This window comes from Pituophis catenifer, unplaced genomic scaffold (assembly GCF_029215685.1).
Source record: "Pituophis catenifer annectens isolate HBS135680 unplaced genomic scaffold, rPitCat1.0.hap2 SCAF_15, whole genome shotgun sequence".
Classification (NCBI taxonomy): Eukaryota; Metazoa; Chordata; class Lepidosauria; order Squamata; family Colubridae; genus Pituophis; species Pituophis catenifer.
The window spans coordinates 4826032-4849273 of record NW_027256895.1 but is presented as its reverse complement, the minus strand read 5'-3'; the positions used below and the strand labels follow the sequence as shown (position 1 = coordinate 4849273).

The 23242-nt window shown below is 46.5% G+C and overlaps 1 protein-coding gene across 1 annotated transcript; it reads right to left on the bottom strand.

Annotated features, from left to right (window-relative positions):
• Positions 1 to 13046: 13046 nt before the first annotated feature.
• Positions 13047 to 22010, bottom strand: CEBPE (CCAAT enhancer binding protein epsilon). The gene is made up of 2 exons (XM_070954492.1): positions 21585 to 22010; positions 13047 to 13349 (listed from the first exon to the last, which is right to left on the bottom strand). Exons 1-2 carry the CDS (start codon positions 22008 to 22010, stop codon positions 13047 to 13049), a joined length of 729 nt encoding a protein of 242 aa, XP_070810593.1.
• Between the last annotated feature and the right edge of the window lie 1232 nt (positions 22011 to 23242).

Below are 23242 nucleotides of genomic sequence, written 5' to 3'. Positions count from 1 at the left end.
AATGCTGGACTGCTTTCCCACGGGCACGGAGGTCAGAAAAGTCAAGATGGCCACCACAAATGCAAATCAAGCTTTGTCCTTTTTTTTTGACAAAATCTACTTTGGCAGGGAAAGTCTTAAAGCAGCGAGTTTCCCAACATGGCAATTTTAAGACTTGTGGACTTCAATTCCCAGAATTCTTCGCAGGCTGGGGACTTCTGGGAGTTTAGACTTAAAGTCTAAATTGGTTTTAAATTGATTGGGGTTTTAATCTGTCTGGGCCAAACTATTTAATTCGATTTTATTTCTGCTTTTTAATTTTTGTATGTATGTATTTTATTGTTGGCTGTTCACCGCTCTGAGTCCTTTGGGAGTAGGGCGGTATACAAATCAAATAAAAGTAAAGTAAAGTAAAAGTTGAAGCCCACAAGTCTTAAAATTTTGAGACTTGTGGACTTCATTTCCCAGAATTCTCTGGGGGACTTCTGGGAGTTGAAGGCCACAAGTCTTGAAATTTTGAGACTTGTGAACTTCAATTCCCAGAATTCTCTGGGGACTTCTGGGAGTTGAAGTCCACAAGTCTTAAAATTGCCAAGCTGGGTGTCCCTGGCCTTAAAGCATGAGGGAGATGGCTGCAAATCAAATCAAATATTTTCTGTGTGTATGTGTATTTTTTCACACACACACACCGATACCCATCTTGCTGTTCCCTTTCAGAATAAGCCTCTGGGTCCAGAGTCCGGAGAGAGGCCTGTGTCCAGCCGCTGTGATATCATCACCCGTGGTCATAAGATAATGAATTATGTCGATTGTGTAATTTCTGCCATTAAGAGTCATCTCTGCCGGGTACCTCATCACGAGTTACCTGATGCCACTTCCTTATAAACATAAGAAAAAAAAAAATAAAAAATCAGAAATTCTAAGCCGAAGCAGTTAAAGCCGTGAATAAAGAAAAGGAACGGAGCAAAATCTTGTTTTTTTTTTTCATTTTATTATTTTTAACATTTTATATTTTAAATTACTAACATTACAAACAACATATACAATATTTCACCCTGTGCTATACATAAGAAAGGAAGATTTGGTTCTTCGGATATATCCTCATGATCGCCAAAATCCACGTTCTTGGGGTACAGGTACCGAAGCATCCAATTTTCCCAGCGCATAGTCCACAAATGGTTTCCAAATTTTCCAGAAAATATCTTCTTTATAGTCACCATTTCTAATTTTAATATCACATGTCATTTTATCGTTTAAAGCTAATTTCCACATTTCACAATACCATTCTTCTATTCTAAAAATGGGTAGAATTATAATAGCCAGATATTGGAAATTAGATGTGAATTTTAGCAAAATCTTGTTGACGTCCAAGTTTTTCTGCCCCTGGAAATGCCCTTCGCTTCCATCCCTTCCCAACACCGTATCAAACATTGCCTTCGGTTGCTTGCACATCTCTGAAAGTAACCTGGTTAGTTTTTAACCCCGGTTTGTTTTTCCAGAGGCACTTCACGCGCTCCGCAAATTTGAAAAGGGGTTCGGTTCATGGAAGGCTGTGCATACGGATGACAGATTAACAGAGTTTGGAAGGGACCCTGCTGGGAGCTATGCGGTAGAAGGCGGTCTCGAAGATACCCTGGCCCTGAGCCATGTAGGGCTTTAAAGGTAATAACTAACACCTTGAATTGTGACCGGAGACCAATAGGGAGCCAGTGCAGTTCGCGGAGAATTGGTGTAATGTGGGTGTATCTAGGTGCACCCACTACAGCTCTCGCGGCTGCGTTCTGGACCAACTGTAGTCTCCGAACACTTTTCAAGGGCAGCCCCATGTAGAGCGCGTTGCGATAATCTAACCGTGAGGTGACAAGGGCATGAGTGACTGATATTAACGGTGCTCAAGCTTTTCCCTCATCAGATTTCAAATATTTCAGCAATTCTCCATCTAAATTGCTCAACAAACACCTGGGGCTTATCACAATAGCTTGGGAACATTGGGAGTTCTGGGGCAAACCAGTAGTAACCCACCACTGAATATTTATTTATTTATTTATTTATTTATTTATTTATTTATTTATTTATTTATTTATTTATTTATTTTATTTATTTTATTTATTTTATTTATTTTATTTATTTTATTTATTTATTTATTTATTATTTCAATTTGTATACCGCCCTACTCCCGAAGGACTCAGGGCGGTGAACAGCCATAGAATAAAACACATAGCAATACAAAATTTAAAATTTTTAAAAGAATTTCATAACTTTGGCCCCAAAATTTAAAACATTCAAACTAAAACCCATTGACAATTTAAAAAACTAAAAAAAAAAAAAAAGGGGGGGGGGGTTTCACGCCAGCCCTGCTTGATGGAAAAGAAAAGTTTTCAGGGCACGGCGAAAGACCCGGAGATCCGATATCCTTCGTATCTCTGGGGGCAAATCGTTCCAGAGGGCAGGAGCTGCCACAGAGAAGGCCCTCCCCCTGGGGTTGCCAGCCGACATTGCCTGGCTGATGGCACCCTGAGGAGTCCCTCTCTGTGGGCGCGTACTGGTCGGTGGGAGGCTATTGGCGGCAGAAGGCGGTCCCGCAAATACCCAGGTCCCATGCCATGGAGCACTTTAAAGGTGGTGACCAACACCTTGAAGCGCACCCGGAAGACCACTGGAAGCCAATGCAGCTCACGCAGGAGAGGTGTCACATGGGAGCGCCCCCTCGCTCCCATAATCCCCCGCGCGGCCACATTCTGCACCAGTTGGAGCCTCCGGGTGCTCCTCAAGGGGAGCCCCATGTAGAGAGCATTGCAGTAGTCCAGGCGGGAAGTGACGAGCGCCTGAGTGACTGTGCGTAAGGAGTCCCGATCCAGAAAGGGACGCAAATGGCGAATCAGGCGAACCTGATAAAAAGCCCCCCTGGCCACGACCGTCATATGCTCTTCTAAAGACAGCCATGCATCCAGGCGGACGCCCAAGTTGTGAGCCCTGTCCTCGGGGTATGTCCCCGTCATACCCCAAGGGTTATCTTTTCAAGCCATACCTGTCCTTCTGGGGGAAAAAAAATCCTTGTCCTTCTGAAACCTCCAAGTCCCTTCCAACTCTCCTGTTATCCTGATGAAGTTACCGAGTTTGAGTGATGTAACGTTGGGCAAGAAAGGCGACCACGCTCAGAGAAATTTTGTTCATCATCACACCCTATAAATAAAATAACAGAGTTGGAAGGGACCTTTGGAGGTCTTCTAGTCCAACCCCCTGCTTAGGCAGGAAACCCTACACCACTTCAGACAAATGGTTAGCCAACCTCTTCTGAAAAACTTCCAGTGTTGGAGCATTCGCAACTTCTGGATTTCAAGTCGTTCCACTGATTAATTGTTCTCACTGTCGGGAAGTTTCTCCTGAGTTGTAAGTTGCTTCTCTCCTTGATTAGTTTCCACCCGTTGCTTCTTGTCCTGCCTTCAGATGCTTTGGAGAACAGCTCAACTCCCTTTTCTTTGGGGCAGCCCCTCAGATATTGGAAGACTGCTATCATGTCTCCCTTAATCCTTGTTTTCATAAGACTAAACCTACCCAGTTCCTGAAACCGTTCTTCATATGTTTTAGCCTCCAGTCCAGTGATGGGTTGCCCCTGGTTCACACCGGTTCGATAGAACCGGTAGTAAAACCGGCGGGAGGCTCCGCCCACCGACCCCTACGTCATCAAAACATTTCTGCGTGTGTGCAGAAGCTTCTGCACTGCGTGAACCCGCTGCAAACCTGTAGTAAAAGTAAGTAGAACCCACCCCTACTCCAGTCCCCTCATCATCTTTGTTGCTCTTCTCTGCACTCTTTCTAAAGTCTCCACATCTTTTTTTTACATCGTGGCGACCAAAACTGGATGCAGGATTCCAAGTGTGGCCTTACCAAGGCCTTATAAAGTGGTATTAACACTTTTAACATGATTTTACCCCTCTGTTTATGCAGCCTAGAACTGTGTTGGCTTTTTTGGCAGCTGCCACACACGGCTGGCCCCTATTTAAATGATTGTCCACTAGGACTCCAAGATCCCTCTCACAGTTACTACTATTGAGCAAGGCCAATAGTACAATAGGGCATTTATAGCTCCTCGGAGGACCTCTCATGGACTATGAATGCTAACATGCTTGTGAAGAAGGCACAGAAGAGGCTGTACTTCCTGAGAATGCTCAGGAAGATAAATCTATCTCAGCATCTACTTCTGTCCTACTATCGCAGCACCATTGAGAGTGTCCTGACATACGGCATTCTTGCATGGTATGGGAGCAGCTCTGCAGCGGACGAAAAAGCTCTACAGAGAATCATTAAAACTGCTCAGAATATCATTGGGCTCCAGCTACCAGCCCTGGACGACATCTTCGAATCTCGCTGTTTGAGAAAGTAGCATAACATTCTCAGAGACTCTTCCCGTCCTGCTTACGATCTTTTTGGACTGTTGCCTTCTGGCAGAAGTTACAGAACGATTAAAACTCGGACCACACGTTTTCTGAATAGTTTTTATCCCAGAGCTATAATTGCACTCAACAATGAACTAAAGGGCCACCATCGGTGAGCTGTTGGACAGTGCCACTTGGTCTGTTGTGTGGATGTTTGGGTGGTTTAGGGGTGGGGAATTGCGGTGGGTGGGAGTGTGTTTGGGAATTGTTATGTGTGTTGGACCTGGTCTTTGGGTGTTAAGTGAATTTCGCTGTATGGGTATACTGTGTATACACATACAATGACAATAAAGTTATTTATTTATTTATTTATTTATTAAGGTACCACCTATATACTGTGCCTGTGCATTTGGGTTTTCTTGCCTAAATGTAGAACCAGTGGTAGGTTGCCCCTGGTTCGGACCGGTTCGCAAGAACCGGTAGCAAAACCGGCAGGAAGCCCCGCCCACCGCCCCGGATGTCATCATTGGCGATCCCATTGCAAACCGGTAGTAAAGCTAAGTACAACCCACCCCAGTGTAGAACTTCACTTTTTCATTGCAAGTTTGCGATGGACGAAATGCCTACTCAAGAGTGCAGCTGTTCGGAGCTGGTTCTCGGGAGAAAACACAAAATTAGATTTTGGGTGTGTGTGTGTGGGGGGGTGTCCCCTCCCCCCCGTATTGAGCCCTGCCCTTTACACCAATGCAAACAAACTGGTGTCATCGCCTGCCTCAGGATGATCGAGTACCATGGCTTCTGCAAAATCGCTGTGACACAGAACTTGGTCAGGGGACTTCCGACTCTTGAGTTCTCTTCTGAAGAAATGGTGCTTCTCCACTGAGATGCTGGGAAGGTTGGGGGAATATATATATATATATTTGTTTTTAGGGTACCCCGTTACTTGAAGGGTGCTATCCTGACCTTCATCGCCAACGGGCCTCCTCTCTCTCTCTTTCTTGGGCCTTCCGGCGTCGTGGTGGTGGACAGCATCCATGAGCTCCTGGAAGCTTTCCAGATCAGGGGTTGCGCAAATGCGCCCGTTGCAGGACGCCCGAGAAAGTTGTGTGAGGAACGGGAAAAGGTGTACCTTCGCGGTTCGAGAAAGAGAGAAGTACCGCAACGATGATGAGGGGGAAAAAAAAATAGCAGTGTTGGTGAGTGAGTTCGGACCAGCGACGGGGCCTTCTACTCCAGGATCTATATGGTGGAACAGGACCAACGCTTTTCAGAGTCTGGGGTGGGCTACAAAACTGGATGCCCGTGTTTTCAAAGGTGGGCTCCGGGGATGGGTTGGTGGAGTTTGTGAAGGGCAAGGAGAGAAGAGAAGAGTGCTTGTGGTTTGTGGTAGGTTTCTTTCTCCTTCCTGATGGTGTAACAGTCGGTTTCACAAGACAATGCAATAGGGGTAGTGGCTTACCTTGAAGTTAGCTGGTTTCTACCTCCGTCTTGAAGGAGAACCTCCAGACAAGGGGACCGTGGCCAGAGAGGGGCCGAAAACCCAAAAGCTGAGGACCCGGTTGGGAGTGGAATATTCTCTTCAAGGCCTCTTGGTTGTGTGTCTGATGTGATCACGAGATCTCAGGAGAACGAGAAAGGTCGTCCTCCTTCTCGCCTCACCACAACACCTTCATCTCTAAGTAGTTCTCTGGAGGTTGTCACATCAACCGCTGCCTTGCACAACTCTTGTGTGTGCGCATCTGTGTGTGTGTGTGTGTGTGTGCGCGCGTGGTGGAGGGTCATGGAGAAAGCGACTGGGAATCCTTCAAGTTAGGACTTCTGCTACTTGACCTTCTCCTGGGTGGTTGGGTGGACTGCTCTTAGTTAGGGATTGTCCACCCAACCGTCTTTTGAACGATGAATGATGAAACGGTCAATTTTTCGAAAACAAGGAGATCCGGAAAAAAACCCTAAAGATTCAGCTGGATCTTGGTGGAGAACCTCATCCTGAAGTTGGATGGCACCTATTCTATACGCAGCTACAGAATAGAGGGTACCTGGCCCAATGGTAGTAACTCTGAGAGGGATCTTGGAGTCCTAGTGGACAATCATTTAAATAGGAGCCAGCAGTGTGCAGCAGCTGCCAAAAAAGCCGACACAGTTCTAGGCTGCATAAACAGAGGGATAGGATCAAAATCACGTTAAAAGGGTTAATACCACTTTATAAGGCCTTGGGAAGGCCACACTTGGAATCCTGCATCCAGCTTTGGTCGCCACGATATAAAAAAGATGTGGAGACTCTAGAAAGAGTGCAGAGAAGAGCAACAAAGATGATGAGGGGACTGGAAGCTAAAACATACCAAGAACAGTTGTGAGAATTCGGTATGTCTAATTTAATGCATAGAAGGACTATGGGTGACATGATAGCAGTCTTCCATATTTGAGGGGCTGCCCCAAAGAAGGAAGGGGGTCAACTTGTTCTCCAAAGCCCCTGAAGGCAGGACAAGAAAGAATTCTTGGAAACTAACCAAAGAGAGAAGCAACCTAGAACTAAGGAAAAATTTCCTGACCGTGAGAACAATTAACTAGTGGGACGACTTTCCTTCAGATGTTGTGGGCGCTCCATCACTGGAGTTTTTTTTTAAGAAGAGATTGGACAACCGTTTGTCAAGAATGATATAGGGCAAGGGGTTGGACTAGAAGGCCTCCAAGGCCCCTTCCCACTCTTCTGTTATTCTGAGCCATGTGCAGATCTGTACATTGGGGAAACAAAACAACCACTTCACAAACATATGGCACAACGTAGGAGAACAAACCCCCCTCAGGACAAGGTTCAGCGGTCCACCTGCATTTGAAAAACAAAGGCCACTCTTTGGAAGATGGCAAAGTCCACATTCTGGACAGAGAAGACCTCTGGTTTGAAAGAGGGGTCAAAGAGGCCATCTATCTTAGCATTCAGTGGCCCTCCCTCAACACAGGGGCGGGGGCATTAGGCACCACCTATCTCCAGTTTACAAGGCAACCCTTTTCAGTAGTTCCAAGAAGGTTCCACACACATTTGCACAATTCAGCTGACCTTGAGGCAGAGATGGTATTCAGCCGGTTCGGACCGGTTCACCCGAACCGGTAGCGGAAATAGCAGGTAGGCCCGTCCACCCGCCCCGGCTCTATGCCATCATATTTAGGCATGTTTTTGAGGCCGGGCGTATGCGCAGGAGGCACGCACGCACGCCAGCAAAGCACATGCGCGGAAGGCCGGCCACATGCATGGACGGGGAGGGGGGGGCGCTCACATTTGCGAACCGGTAGGGAAAGTAAGTGAATACCATCCCTGCCCTGAGGGCACAGATAAACTTCCAAGTAGCCTCAACGGCTCTCAGGGAGAATGTTAACAACCAGGTAGAACGTTGGAAGGGACCTCGGAGGTCTTCTAGTCCAACCTCCTGCTCGAGCAAGAGACCCTATACGATTTCAAACAAATGGTTGCCGTCTTTCCCTCCCTCCCTCCCTCCCTTGTTCTCCTTGTTCAGGAAATTTCTCCTTAGTTCTTAGGTTGCTTCTCTCCTTGATGAGTTTCCATCCGTCGCTTCTTCTCCTGCTTGTATCTCAGTAGCTGATATTTCTTCTTCAGATTCATATTCTCTCTCTCTCTCTCTCTCTCCCTCTCTCTCCCTCTGTCTCCCCCTCCCTCTTTCCATCTTTCCCTCCCTCCTTCCATTGTTCTCCCTGTTATAACAGGAAATTTCTCCTTAGTTCTTAGGTTGCTTCTCTCATTGCTTAGTTTCCATCCATTGCTTCTTCTCCTGCTTGTATCTCAGTAGCTGATATTTCTTCTTCAGATTCATATTCTCCCTCCCTCCCTCCCTCCCTCCCTCCATCTTTCCCTCCCTCCTTCCATTGTTCTCCCTGTTATAACAGGAAATTTCTCCTCAGTTCTAGGTTGCTTCTCTCCTTGATAAGTTTCCATCCGTCGCTTCTTCTCCTGCTTGTATCTCAGTAGCTGATATTTTTTCTTCAGATTCATATTCTCTCTCTCTCTCTCTCTCTCTCTCCCTCCCTCTGTCCCTCCCTCCCTCTTTCCATCTTTCCCTCCCTCCCTCCATTGTTCTCCCTTGTTCTAACTGTCAGGAAATTTCTCCTTAGTTCTTAGGTTGCTTCTCTCCTTGATGAGTTTCCATCCGTCGCTTCTTCTCCTGCTTGTATCTCAGTAGCTGATATTTCTTCTTCAGATTCATATTCTCTCTCTCTCTCTCTCTCTCTCTCTCTCTCTCTCTCCCTCCCTCCCTCCCTCTCTCTCCCTCTGTCCCCCCCTCCCTCTTTCCATCTTTCCCTCCCTCCCTCCATTGTTCTCCCTTGTTCTAACTGTCAGGAAATTTCTCCTTAGTTCTTAGGTTGCTTCTCTCCTTGATGAGTTTCCATCCGTCGCTTCTTCTCCTGCTTGTATCTCAGTAGCTGATATTTCTTCTTCAGATTCATATTCTCTCTCTCTCTCTCTCTCTCTCTCTCTCTCTCTCTCCCTCCCTCCCTCCCTCTCTCTCCCTCTGTCCCCCCCTCCCTCTTTCCATCTTTCCCTCCCTCCCTCCCTCCCTCCATTGTTCTCCCTTGTTCTAACTGTCAGGAAATTTCTCCTTAGTTCTTAGGTTGCTTCTCTCCTTGATGAGTTTCCATCCGTTGCTTCTTCGCCTGCTTGTATCTCAGTAGCTGATATTTCTTCTTCAGATTCATATTCTCTCTCTCTCTCTCTCTCTCTCTCTCTCTCTCTCCCTCCCTCCCTCCCTCTCTCTCCCTCTGTCCCCCCCTCCCTCTTTCCATCTTTCCCTCCCTCCCTCCATTGTTCTCCCTTGTTCTAACTGTCAGGAAATTTCTCCTTAGTTCTTAGGTTGCTTCTCTCCTTGATGAGTTTCCATCCGTTGCTTCTTCGCCTGCTTGTATCTCAGTAGGTGATATTTCTTCTTCAGATTCATATTCTCCCTCCCTCCCTCCCTCCCTCCCTCCTTCCATTGTTCTCCCTGTTATAACAGGAAATTTCTCCTCAGTTCTAGGTTGCTTCTCTCCTTGAGGAGTTTCCATCCATTGCTTCTTCTCCTGCTTGTATCTCAGTAGCTGATATTTTTTTCTTCAGATTCATATTCTCTCTCTCTCTCTCTCTCCCCCTCCCTCCCTCCCTCTCTCTCTCTCCCTCTGCCCCTCCCTCCCTCTTTCCATCTTTCCCTCCCTCCCTCCATTGTTCTCCCTTGTTCTAACTGTCAGGAAATTTCTCCTTAGTTCTTAGGTTGCTTCTCTCCTTGCTTAGTTTCCATCCATTGCTTCTTCTCCTGCTTGTATCTCAGTAGCTGATATTTCTTCTTCAGATTCATATTCTCTCTCCCTCCCTCCCTCCCTCCCTCTTTCCATTGTTCTCCCTGTTATAACAGGAAATTTCTCCTCAGTTCTAGGTTCCTTCTCTCCTTGCTTAGTTTCCATCCATTGCTTCTTCTCCTGCTTGTATCTCAGTAGCTGATATTTCTTCTTCAGATTCATATTCTCTCTCCCCTCCCTCCCTCCCTCCCTCCTTCCATTGTTCTCCCTGTTATAACAGGAAATTTCTCCTCAGTTCTAGGTTCCTTCTCTCCTTGATGAGTTTCCATCCATTGCTTCTTCTCCTGCTTGTATCTCAGTAGCTGATATTTTTTCTTCAGATTCATATTCTCTCTCTCTCTCTCTCTCTCTCTCTCTCTCTCTCTCTCTCTCTCTCTCTCTCTCTCTCTCCCTCCCTCCCTCCCTCTCTCTCTGTCCCTCCCTCCCTCTTTCCATCTTTCCCTCCCTCCCTCCATTGTTCTCCCTTGTTCTAACTGTCAGGAAATTTCTCCTTAGTTCTTAGGTTGCTTCTCTCCTTGATGAGTTTCCATCCGTTGCTTCTTCTCCTGCTTGTATCTCAGTAGCTGATATTTCTTCTACAGTTTCATATTCTCTCTCTCTCTCTCCTTCCCTCCTTCTCTCCATCTTTCCCTCCCTCCCTCCATTGTTCTCCCTTGTTCTAACTATCAGGAAATTTCTCCTTAGTTCTAGGTTGCTTCTCTCTTTGGTTAGTTTCCATCTGTTGCTCCTTCTCCTGCCTTCGGGTGCTTTGGAGAATTGGTGGGACACCCTCTTCTTTGTGGCAGCCCCTCAAATATTGGAAGACTGCTATCATGCCACCCCTAATCTGCTCTACATTAGAAGACTCCGCCCTGAGTCTTCGGAGAGGGTCAGCATACAAATTGAATTAATAATAATAATAATAATAATAATAATAATAATAATAATAATAATAAAGATATCCAGTTCTTGCAACCGTTCGTCATCTGTTTTAGCTTCCAGTCCCCTAATTCACCTCTGCGCTCTTTCTAGAGTTTCAACATCTTTTTTTATATTGTGGTGACCAAAACTGAGTGCGATATATGTGTTAAAAAAAAAGATTTAGAGGTGAACAAAGATAACAGAATAACAGAATAATAGAATTCTGGGGTGAATAAAAATCCCCTCGCAATGGTGAAATCCAAATTTTTTTTACTAGTGGGTGTGGCCTGGTGGGCATGGCAGGGGAAGGATCCTGCAAAATCTCCATTCCCACCCCACTCCAGGGGAAGGATACTGCAAAATCTCCATTCCCTCCCCACTCCAGGGGAAGGATATTGCAAAATCCCCATTCCCTCCCTACTCCTGGGGCAAGGATACTGCAAAATCTCTATTCCCATCCCACTCTGGGGCCAGCCAGAAGTGGTATTTGCCGGTTCTCTGAACTACTCAAAATTTCCGCTACTGGTTCTCTAGAACCTATCAGTACCTGCTGGATTTCACCCCTGACCCCTCGTCTTTGTGTAGATTAGCAATGTAAAATATTAGATTGCTCAGAAATGGATAGACTGACATTAAAGATAAAAGAGAAGGAAGATACGGAATATTTTCAAATATGGGATTTGTTTTAGAACTGGTTGGATAATAGAAGTAGAAATTAGGAGCTGGGGAAATATTGTTGTTATTGTTAATGTTAATATTATTATGGTTATTATTTACTTTATTCATTAAATACGAAACTCAGTCAACTGAACATTCAAAAATGCATCACAAATACCATTGACTGGTGCTAATGGTTGATACGGGTTGCTGCCAGCATCCTAGGTATCAACCAAGTACCTTCTTAAGATGTACGATGTTCCAAGTAGCGCAGTTTTTTGCAGTTCCGCTGGTGTTATTGCAGGAAGCTGCAATTTGTTGATGTCTCTTATAAAATTTTTGGACATGGTACCAAGTGCCCCGATGACAATGGGTATCATTGTTACATGTTTCATCCTTAGCCGTGTAGTTTCGATGGCCAGGTCGCGATATTTCGTGATTTTTTTTCCAGTTCTTTTTCTTCGACTCTGGCATCTCCTATTACCGCGATGTCAATAAATTGTACGTTTCGGTTTTCGGCAACTGTGATATCTGGCGTGTTGTGTTCCAAGTGACAATCATTATTGTTATTGTTATTGTTATTGTTATTATATGTTATATAACCTCCCACTGGCCAATTCACTCCCACAGAGAGGGTCTCCTCAGGGTGCTGTCGGTCAAACAATGTCGACTGGCGGCCCCCAGAGGGAGAGCCTTCTCAATGGGGGCACCCGCCCTCTGGAATGAGCTACCCCCAGGGTTATGACTGATCCCGGACCTCCATACTTTCCGCTGGGCCCTGAAGACTTTTCTATTTATTTTTTTTTTAATTTGATTTATATGCCGCCCTTCTCCGGAGACTCAGGGTGGCTTACAATGCGTTAAGCAATAGCCTTCATTCTTTTGTATATTTTATACAAAGTCAGCTTATTGCCCCCACAAACTTGGGTCCTCATTTCACCTACCTTAGAAAGGATGGAAGGCTGAGTCAACCTTGAGCCTTGGAGAGATTCGAACCAGCAGAAATTGCAAGCCGGGCTGGCTTAAAATTTTTAACTGGTCAATTTTATGGGTAAGGGGTTTTAAATTGGGGAAGCCAAATTAATTTAATCATGTTTTAAATTATTTTAATTTTCATATTGTAGGTATTTTAATTTTGGCTGTTCACCGCCCTGAGTCCTTTGGGAGAAGGGCGGTATAAAAATTTAATAAATAAATAAATAAATAAATATTAAGGGACGCGGTGGCTCAGTGGCTAAGACGCTGAGCTTATTGATCATAAGTTCAGCAGTTCAGCGGTTCGAATCCCTAGTGCTGCGTAACGGGGTGAGTTCCCGTGACTTGTCCCAGCTTCTGCCAACCTAGCAGTTCGAAAGCACATAAAAAAATGCAAGTAGAAAAATAGGGACCACCTTTGGTGGGAAGGTAACAGCGCTCCATGCACCTTTGGTGTTTAGTCATGCCAGCCACATGACCACGGAAACATCTTCGGACAGCGCTGGCTCTTCGGCTTTGAAACGGAGATGAGCACTGCCTCCTAGAGTCAGGAACGACTAGCAGAGATGTGCAAGGGGAACCTTTACCTTGTCTGTTATATTATTATGTAAGCAGTTGACCGGGACATTACAGTATTCACAAAGTTAATCGAAAATGTATAAATAAACTATAAAACAAAAATTCACCACCAGAGATGGTTAAAGCCAAGCCAAAAAAAAAAAAAATCTTTTATTTACACCTTGCAAAAGCTTTGTTCTTCTAGATTCCAGTCACCCCCCGCTCCCCTCTTGGCATCTCGGATGCCAACGCCCCCGTCCAGCTTCAGCTGCAACCCCCGAGACCCTTGATTAAGCCGGCGGCTTCGGGCACTTGACGGAAAATATCCCGAAGGGTCTCGGTTTCCTGCATCAGTTGTTCCACCCGGGTGCGCAGCCGCTCGTTCTCCCCCAGGAGTTCCACCATGCGCTGCTGCGTCTCCATCACCCGCCTCTTGGCCTTGTCGCGGCTCTTACGGACCGCAATGTTGTTGCGTTCGCGGCGCAGGCGGTACTCCAGGCTGTCCTTGTTCACCGATTTCTTTCCCTTGGGGTTGCCGCAAGGAGGAGATGGGCTGCAGGCCGGACCCTGCGGGGCGAGGAGAAGAAGAGATTAGAGAAACGTGGGTTGGACCCAGTGATGGGTTTCAAAAATTTTTTACTACCGGTTCTGTGGATGTGGCTTGGTGGGTGTGGCATGACTTGGTGGGCGGGGCAGGGGAAGGCTACTGTAAAATCTCAATTCCCGCCCCACTCCAGGGGAAGGATACTGCAAAATCCCCATTTCCTCCCGATCAGCTGGGACTCGGGAGGCAGAGAATAGATGGGGACAGGGCCAGTCAGAATTTTTACTACCGGTTCTCCGAGCTACTCAAAATTTCCGCTACCGGTTCTCCAGAACTGGTCAGAACCTGCTGAAACCCACCTCTGGTTGAACCCCGCCTGAAGGCAGGAAGGACAAGAAGCAAAGGGATGGAAACTCGTCAAGGGGAGAGAAGCAACCGAGAACGAATTTTCCCGAGAGTTGGAACAATTAATCTGTGGAACGGCTTGCCACCAGACCTGAAGGCAGGAAGAAACAAGAAGCAAGGGATGGAAACTCATCAAGGAGAGAAGCTAGCGAGAACTAAGGAGGAATTTCCGAGAGTTTGAACAATTAATCTGTGGAACCACCAGAAATTGCGGATGTGCTGCTCCATCCCTGGAGGTTTATAAGAAGAGCTTGGACAACGAGTGATCTGAAATGGTAAAGGGTTTCCTGCCCGAGTAGTGGGGTTGGACTAGAAGACCTCCAAGGTCCCTTCCAACTCTGTTATTCAGGTAGGGGAAGTGGGGCTCCCTGTGAAGGAATGTACAGTCGATCCAACCACAGGGAGGGGAAAGGAAACAAGATAGGCCTTAAGGAGAGACGGGCAGAAAAGATTCCTCGTCCCGAGAAAGAAAGAAAGAAGAGGTGAGAAAGAAACTCAAGGAAACCCTACCTTGATTTTATTTAGTATACAGTGGCACCAAATAAAAATTGGGGAGGCTTTCAAATTCTTGCTTCTCTGACCTTCCTTCTGACTTCAGCCCTTCCTGAAACCCTAGCCATACTTGCTTGTTGAGCTTGTCTACCTCAAAGGGGTAGTCAGGAATTCAAGACAGGAATATTTTCTCACAGAACGTATCTCAAAATCCCCCTTAATGGTCATTCCCTTTCTCTCCCCCAAAGTCAGGTCTATGTTCTCCCTCCCTCCCTCCCTCCCTCCTTTTCTTCCTCTCTCCCTCCCCCTTTCTCTCCCTCCGTCCCTCCTTCCTTCCTTCCCTCTCTCTTTCTTTCTCTCTCTCTCCCTCCTTCCTTTCTCCCTCCCTCTCTCCCCCGTCCCCTCTCCCTCCTCCTTCCTTTCCTGTCTTTCTTTCTTTCTCCCTCTCTCTTCTCCCTCCCCCTTTCTCCTCCCTCCTTCCTTCCTTCTCTTTCTCTTTCTCTCTTTCTCCCTCTCTCCTTCCTTCCTTCTCTCTCCCTCTCTCCCTTCCTCTCTCTCCCCCCTCCCTCCCTCTCTCTCTGTCTCTCTTTCCCTCCCTCTTCTCTGTCCCTCCTTCCCCTTTTCTCCCACCCTCCTCCCTTCCCTCTTTCTCTCTTTCTCCCTCTCTCCCTCCCTCCCTCTCCCCATCCCTCCCTCTCTCTCTCTGTCTCTCTTTCCCTCCCTCCTTCTCTGTCCCTCCTTCCCTTTTTCTCCCACCCTCCTCCCTTCCCTCTTTCTCCCTTTCTTTCTCTCTTTCCCTCTCTCTCCTCCCTCCCTCCCTCTGTCTCTTTCTCTCTCTCTCTCTTCCTCCCTCCCTCCTTCCTTTCTCTGTCTCTCTGTTTCCCTCTTTCTCCCTCTCTCTCTCTCCCTCCCTCTCTCCTCCTCTCTCTGTCTCTCTTTCTCTCTCTCCCCCTCCCTCCTTTTCTCTCCCTCTCTCCCTCCCCATTTCTCCCTCTCTCCCTCCATCCTTCCTTCCCTCTCTGTCTCTCTTTCTCTTCCCCCTCCCTCTCTCTCCTTCCCTCCCTCCCTCTCGCTCTCTCACAACCACACATCAAAGACCCACTTTTTAAAGCATTCGAAACTACAGTTTTTCTCATCAGTTTGAAGCTCAAAAACCACATTAAAAACTGCAGCGCGGTTCCTAAAAAATAAGAATCTGCAAGGACCAGATCAAGCCTAGAAACCGGATTCAGTAAAGTAAATAATAAAATAGATCTGGGGGTTGAAAGTCAGAGCGAGAGACACACATTCAAGCTCCCTCAGGGGAAAATGCCGGAAAAATGCCGAAGAGGGTGATTCTGTCCACCTATCTGACCTGACCTTCGCATTATTATTAATAATAAAGTAATTAATTAAGTAAGTAAGTAAAAATCAAATAAAAAGTAATAATAATAATAAAATAAAGAAAAAAAAACTAATCATATAAACAAAGAAAAACAAGCAAGAAAAAACTCAAAGGACAAACTCAACTGGGTTTTTTTTCTGCTCTGTTTTCTTTTCTTGCTCACTTCTCCGTGAGCCCCTGTTCCCCAGCCCACCTCACCCCCATTTAATTGTGGTCCCAGTCAGGCCGTCCCTACCCCGGGATTTAAGTTAAAGAAAATAAAGCTGACGATAAGGAAAGCTTCGCTTCCTCCAGATATTTGGAACAATGAGAAGTTGAGACTCCAAAACGCTCTTTGTTAAAACAAAAGTTTCAGGAATACAAAAACCATTTCTTTCTTTCTTTTTGTTAAAAAATACTCAGATGGAAAAAGTTAGAGAGTGATCTTTTTAAATTTATTTGTTTAAAGGATGGATTTCAGATTTGATCTGACCGGAGGCCCCAAAACTGCAAGAAGACCGATTCGGTGTGAAAGAGGTTGGAATTGTGTCGTTTCAAACTACGGTCCGTAAAAGAACAAGCTGTGGGGAAATGAATTTTAGTCTTTTTTGTTTCGTTTTGTTTTGTTTTAATTTGATTTATATGCCGCCCTTCTCCGGAGACTCAGGGCGGCTTACAATGTGCTCAGCAATAGCCTTCATCCTTTTGTATATTTATACAAAGTCAGCTTATTGCCCCCACAAACTGGGTCCTCAATTTACCTACCTTAGAAAGGATGTGAAGGCTGAGTCAACCTTGAGCCTTGGCGAGATTCGAACCTGCAGTAATTGCAGGCAGCTGGTCTTAATAACAAGGTGCTTTAGACCACTGTACTACCAAGGCTCTTCACCCTTCCTCCTCCTCCCCCAAAAATAAATAAATCCTAGATGTCTCCAAGTTTAGGAGAAGAAGGTAGGAAGGACGAGAACACAGAACCAAGAATCTCCTAGGGGGTAGAAGGGACCTCGGAGGTCCTCTAGTCCAACCCACAGCTCAAGGCAGGAGATCTTATGCCATCCTGGTCGAAAGGTTTGTCCGCTCTATTTTTTCAAAACCTCCCGAGACAAAATGAGAGAGTAACAATAGGAAAGAGTACAGATGTAAAAGAAATTAAGAGTCTATTGGAAATTCGTTTCCTAAACGGCAACTCAATTTAGATGGGGGGGGGAAAAAAAATCTTGGTTGCAGGAATAAGGAATGCCACGTTTAAGGAAAAGAAGGACTAGGGGTGACACCATAGCAGTCTTCCAATATTTGAGGGGCTGCCCCAAAGAAGAGGGGGTCCACCCAGGAGTGGGCTGCTGGGGGTTCGCAGGGGTTCGGGACAGTTACTACCAGTTCTGTGGGCGTGGCTTGGTGGGCGTGGCTTGGTGGGCATGGCAGGGGAAGGATACTACAAAATCTCCATTCTCACCCCACTTTGGGGCCAGCCAGAGGTGGTACTTGCCGGTTCTCCGAACTACTCAAAATTTCCGCTACCGGTTCTCTGAACTGCTAAAGATTTCCGCTACGGGTTCTCCAGAACCTGTCAGAACCTGCTATATTTCACTCCTGGTTCAGGAGAACCTCTAGCTAAGATTCTGTGCAGTTTTGGAGAACTCCCAAATCTCACTCCTGGCTGGCCCCGCCCACCCCATCCCTCCCTTCACAGGAGTCCGTTTCCGGCCTCCAGAGGGCCTCCGGAGCCTGGGGAGGCTGTTTTCGTCCTCCTGAAGGCTCGAGGAAAGCCTCCGGAGCCTGGGGAGGGCAAAAACACCCCCTCCCCTGTGGTGCAAGAGGCTGACTAGGCCACGCCCACCATGGCCACACCCATCCAGCAACCAGGCAGGGAACCCCTTGCTAAAATTTTTGAAGCCCATCCCAGGGTCCCCCTACTCTCCAAAGCACCTTGAGGGTAGGACAAGAAGCAACGGATGGAAACTAACCAAGGGGAGAAGCAACTTAGAACTAAGGAGAAATTTCCTGACAATGAGAACCAGGGGAACAACTTGCCACCAGAAGTTGTGGGTGCTCCAACACTGGAGGTTTTGAAGAAGAGGTTAGACAACCGTTTGTCTGAAATGGTACAGGGTTTCTGCCTGAGCAGGGGGTTGGACTAGAAGACCTCCAAGGTCCCTTATTCTGTTATTTCCAATTATTCCAAGATATTCCAACTTCGTTAAATTCCTATCAAAGAGAAGTGGGCATTTTCTTCCTTCCGACAAGTTGTCGAAATTATATTTATCTCAGGCCAGCATGATAATCCCCCGGTCTTGAATGCCACAGTTTCACATATGTGGACTTCTGAATTCCTACGGGAATAGTCGGGTTTCCTTCCATTGTCTTGGATTTTAGGGAGGGCCAATCTCCTTACTCGGCCGTTTGGCTCAAAAGCAGCCCTTGCAAAACTTGCCATAAATATTTTCATAATATTTCTTTAGATCTCCGGCGAAAGGGTTTCGAATGTTTTTCCTGAACCGGCCCTCGCCAGCTCTCTCCTCTCTCTCGCCTTGAAGCTTCAACGGGTTGGTTTCCCCCTTCCATCCGTCTAAAATACACATCCGAAACGGCATCCTTCTTTGTGTTTGATCTACACAATAAATGCGTTTAGACCCATGCCACAAAATATTTTACGGGAGCCCCCGTTTATTTATCTTCCGTCTTTGTGAGCTTCTCCCGTCGCTCATTCCCAGGTTCCCAAAATGGAAAAGTGTAACCACAGCTGCGGTAATAATTAATCCAGCAAAAAAAAAAAAAAAAGGAGGGGGAATTGTGTTAGAACATCCCATAATTGACCAACTTTTCCCTGCGGAAGAACCGATTCCACCTTTACAAACTTTCAAAGCACTTGCAGAAACAGCTAAGTTTTGGTGGCTGTACAAGAAGGGTTCTTCAAGTTGGGGTATACCAGGGACCCTAACTCTAATTCTCCTTGTTTCCCTGATTTCTGAAATTCCCTCAAAATAAATGGGAAAATCCCTCTGTTCATGGTTTTATTGGATGAGAACGAGTCAAGCTAAGTTCTTGAGAAGTTCTTGAGAAGTTCTTGAGAAGTTCCTGAGAAGTTCTTGAAAATTCCATCTGAGACCTGATATCAGCCATAGTAAGCCATGACTGAGGTAATTATGGGTTGTTAGATGTCACTGTCGTGCCCAGCTTTGATCGACAGTGATCAAGACAAACCGGTGGGGTTCCACTGTGATGTTAAAGTCAACCATCACACCAAGCCATGAATAAGCTAGGATTGTGTGAGCCTTGATGAGGTTTGCTTCTCAGAACTCTTCCTGGCATTTGCCTGATCTTGTGAACTTAACAACTTGTACATATCATCATTTTCTTAATACCGTGTTTCCCCGAAAATAAGACCGGGTCTTATATTAATTTTTGCTCCAAAAGACGCATTAGGGCTTATTTTCTGGTTAGGTCTTATTTTGGGGGGAATTACGGTACTAATTGCACTCCTCTGGCTGACAATCTTAACTGGGGCTTATTTTGGGGGGGCGTAGGGCTTATATTACGAGCATCCTGAAAAATCATGCTAGGACTGGTGGTGGGTTGTTCCCAGTTCGGTCCAGTTCTTGTGAACCGGTAGTAACGGCGGCGGGAGAGTCCGGCCAACCGCCACAATGTCATCACCGACGATCTGCGCATACGCGTTGCGAACCAGTCGGTAGTAAAGCTAAGTGGAACCCACCCCTGGATTCCGGTTGGATCTTATTTCCGGGGAAACAGGGTAGGCCCACTTAATACTTCCAGTTTTCTTAACAGGTTTTCACGTTACGTATTTCTGCTTATTTTTTGGCATGGCTGACCTATCTTTAAAAACCGTAACAGAGCCATGATGGTGTTGATCTCAGTCTGTGAACGGTCCTATTTTCATGGTTTCTTGGGGCTCTTTTGAGGACGGGAGAAAGACTAGGGGAACCCCACACCGAGAAAGAAGCAGGCCAATATTACCAATAAGAATTTTGCAGAATTGGGAGTCAAAGCCCGGTTAAATGAGACTAGAATCCTAAAATTCTAGCCTCTCCAATTCTAGTCTCTAATCTAAAATCCTTCAAGATGAAAAAGATCTTCTGCAGTCACGACATAAGCCTAAGACTGAAAATCGGGCTTGTTAGATGTTACGTCTTTTCTATCCTGCTCTACGGAGTGGAGAGTTGGTCTCTGACAGAAAGCCACTGGAAGAGACTAGAAGCATTTGAAATGTGGATTTGCAGACGGCTGTTACGTATAAACTGGGCTAATAAAATCAAAAATGGGGAGGGGATAAGCCGCCTGGAAAAGTCAAGGGAAATCCTCAAAGCCATTAAAAAGCGAAAGTTAGAATATTTCGGACTTGTGAGGCGACACCCAGAAAAATACGGCATCCTTCACTTAATCCTCCAGGGAAAGATTGAAGGCGAACGAGGTCCAGGCAGAAGAAGCAAAATATCATAGCTTCAAAACCTTAAGGGACTGGTTTGGACAAAACTCAGCAGCACTTTTTCATGCGGCTGTTGACAAAAATAGGATTGCCAACACGATCGCCAACGTCCGATGACGGATATGGCACAAGAATTAGAAGAAGAAGGATCCTAAAATGGGGACATTACAGAATCTGGGTTGTTAGGGAAAGGAATTAAAAACAGGGACTCTGGAAAACGTACCTTTTCTATTCAATATTTGCCTTCATTACCCAAAGCGATATCCTCTAAATTAACTCTTTAATCGGTGGTGGTATTCAGCCGGTTCGGTGCGCAGCGAACCGGCGGTAAAATGATGTGAAACCCAGTGGTGTTTTTTTTAACATTAAAGACAGTTAAACACTGTCTTTAATCCAGTGTGTCTCAACCTTGAAAACTTTTAAGATGGGTGGACTTCAATTCCCAGAATTCTGGAAGTTGCCAGCACTGATAAACGCCATTTTAACCTTTCGGGCCTCCGTTTTTCCTTCTTCTTGTGTCCAATTATGGATCGTCAAGAGCTTAAGAGAAGGTCCTTTTTCAGTCCTTCTCCATGAAACCGATGGCGCTGTAGAAACCCCCCCCCCCCCCCCAGAGATCACAATACATGTCTTCCTCCTCCTGCCTCATTCTATCCTGTCTGCACAATCCAGGGAATTGCGCCCGTTTCCTTCTGCTCCCCCACAGATCAACCTGCCCCTGAGCGATGGGGCATCAATCAAGATGGAAAACAGTACTTTCCAAGAGCAGAGAGGAGCAACCAAGATGATTAGGGGGCTGGAGGCTGAAATGCACGAAGAACGGTTGCAGGAATTGAGTATAGTCTAGTAAAAAGAAGGACTAGGGAGGTGACATGATTGCTATCATGTCTTCCAATATTTGAGGGGCTGCCCCAAAGAAGAGAGGGTCCACCAATTCTCCAAAGCACGTGAAGGCAGGACGAGAAGCAACGGATGGCAACTCATCAAGGAGAGAAGCAACCTAGAACTAAGGAGAAATTTCCCAACGGTGAGAACAATTAGCCGGTGGAACAACTTGCCACCAGAAGTTGTGAATGTTCCAACACTGGAAGTTTCTTTCTACTTGCAGTGATAATATTCTAGGAGGTCAACTGTAGGAACCAACATCGATCAGAATAGACCTGGAAGGGACCTTGGAGGTCTTCTCCAGCAGTCTCAAGCAGCAGACACAATCCGATTTCAGACAAATGACTGTCCAATCTCTTCTTAAAAACCCTCCAGTGATGGAGCATTCATAACTTCTGGAGACAAGTTGTTCCACTGGTTAATTGTTCTAACTGTCAGGAAAGTTTCTCCTTAATTCTAGGTTGCTTCTCTCCTTGATGAGCTTCCCCTCCGTTGCTTCTTCTCCTGCCTTCAGGTTGACCGTCTCTTCTTTGTGGGCAGCCCCTCAAATATTGGAACACTGTTAATCATGACTCCCCTGGTCCATCTGTTGTTTCTTGTTGGCGGGTAGAATTGGGGGTCTCCAGGTTAGAGAAGGGTAACGGGGGGGAGGGTCTTCTCCATCCTTACCTTGAGCACTCTCAAAGCTTGTCCGGTCCGCGGTCCCGGTTGGGTGAGGGTCACCTGGGCACAGTGGGCAGCTGGCAAGTGCATGGCGCCGTACGGGTGGCGTGCGGCCCCTCGCCCTGCCTCTCCACCTCGAGGTTCTTCCTTGACAGCAACTGATCGCGGATCAAAGGGGGCCAGGCCTTTGCGTTCCCCTCCGAAAGAGAGGAAGGGGTACGGGTCGGTGGGGAAGTAGTTTGGGAAGGGGGTTCCCTTGGGCAGCCTCTGCTGGTTGCCTTGCAGCAACTCCGACAGCAACTGTTCGTCTCCGATGTAGGAGGCCAACTCCGATTCGCACAAAGGGGCCAAGTCGCTTCCAGTGGACCTCGTAGGAGCCATTTCTAGAGCTTGGTAGTGCCTCTCACCCTCAAAGTAGCCTCCTTGGGACATGGTAGAAGACCCAATACCAGTTCCTCTTTCTCCCTGACCTTCAGAAGGCTCCAACCCACGTCTTTACGGGCACCTTATCTCTGAAGGTCTTCTCCTCTTTCGAAGTCTAGCTGCCTCCTTCGTGGGACGTCGTTATTTCTCTCTCTTCTCCCGGATGGGTCTCCTTCTGGTTTTCTTCTGGACTTCGACAAGCGGGATTGTCTCGTCTTTGTCCTCACCTTGGTGGTCGCCAATTCTCCAAAATGTCCAAGTGGGGTTTTTTGGGGGGTGGGGGGTGTCTTCTTCTCCCTGTCTCTGCTGAATTCCTCTATTCCTTTTGATCTACCTATCTTGCCTTGGTTCCCTCTTTTTTTTCTCTCTCTCTACCCTGTTCCTCTGCTTGCCTGCCCCTTCCTTCCTCTTTCTACGCTGCACCCCAGCCCTGCTCGTAAAAAATTAAAAAAAACCAAAAAAGAAAAAAAGACCAATTCACCCAACAATGTCTTCTTCTCAACCTGGTCCACTCTGGAAGTTCTTCTCCTCCCAACCCGTCACACAAAGAACATCCTAAGAAGTATCCTTCGTTGTTATTGCTGCTTTTCCGGGGCTAAGAGGCCCGGCTGGCTTCCTACCCACCTTCCGACCCACTGACCCATTTCAGAATCCAGGCAGAGGCGTTTTTTTGTCTCCTTTCGGCAATTGTTCTCCAGCAAAGTGGTAACTTGCAGGTTCCCGTTTGTGAGGAGATCTCCAGATATTTCTCAATCTTTTTTTTTTTTTTCCCAATCCTACCTCAGGTTGAGTTACGATCGTCGCCACATCCAGCCTCCAAAAGCACAATTTGCAAGACGTAAAAAAGGGACTCCTTTAAGAAGCGGAACTGAATGGGGCCTACCTCAAAACATTGTCTCTGTGTTGTTTTTTTTGGTTGTTGTTGTCTTGTTGTCAATGGCTGACAAATTCTCATTTTTGTCACGGAAGAGAGCGGTCCTTATTATTATTTTTTTGGAAAAGGCCTGTTGTGATGATCTTGGGTTTCTCTTAAATGAGGAGGCCCCCCCCAACAAGATACGGAGACTCTAGAAAGAGTTGTCGAGAAGAGTAACAAAGATGATTAAGAACAGAGCTGGCTTCAAAAAAAGGGGTTCCCTGCCCGGTTGCTGGGCGGGCGTGGCCATGGTGGGCGTGGCCTAGTCGACCTCCTGCACCACGACGGAAGGGGGGTTGTTTTTGCCCTCCCCAGGCTCCGGAGG

Bases quoted from the DNA above. Each gene is read 5' to 3' on its own strand.
- CEBPE (XM_070954492.1), bottom strand. From the start codon at position 22,010: ATGTCCCAAGGAGGCTACTTTGAGGGTGAGAGGCACTACCAAGCTCTA. The intron at 13,350-21,584 runs GTAAGGATGGAG...CTCGCCCCGCAG, and splicing joins AAGCTTTGAGAGTGCTCAAG to GGTCCGGCCTGCAGCCCATC.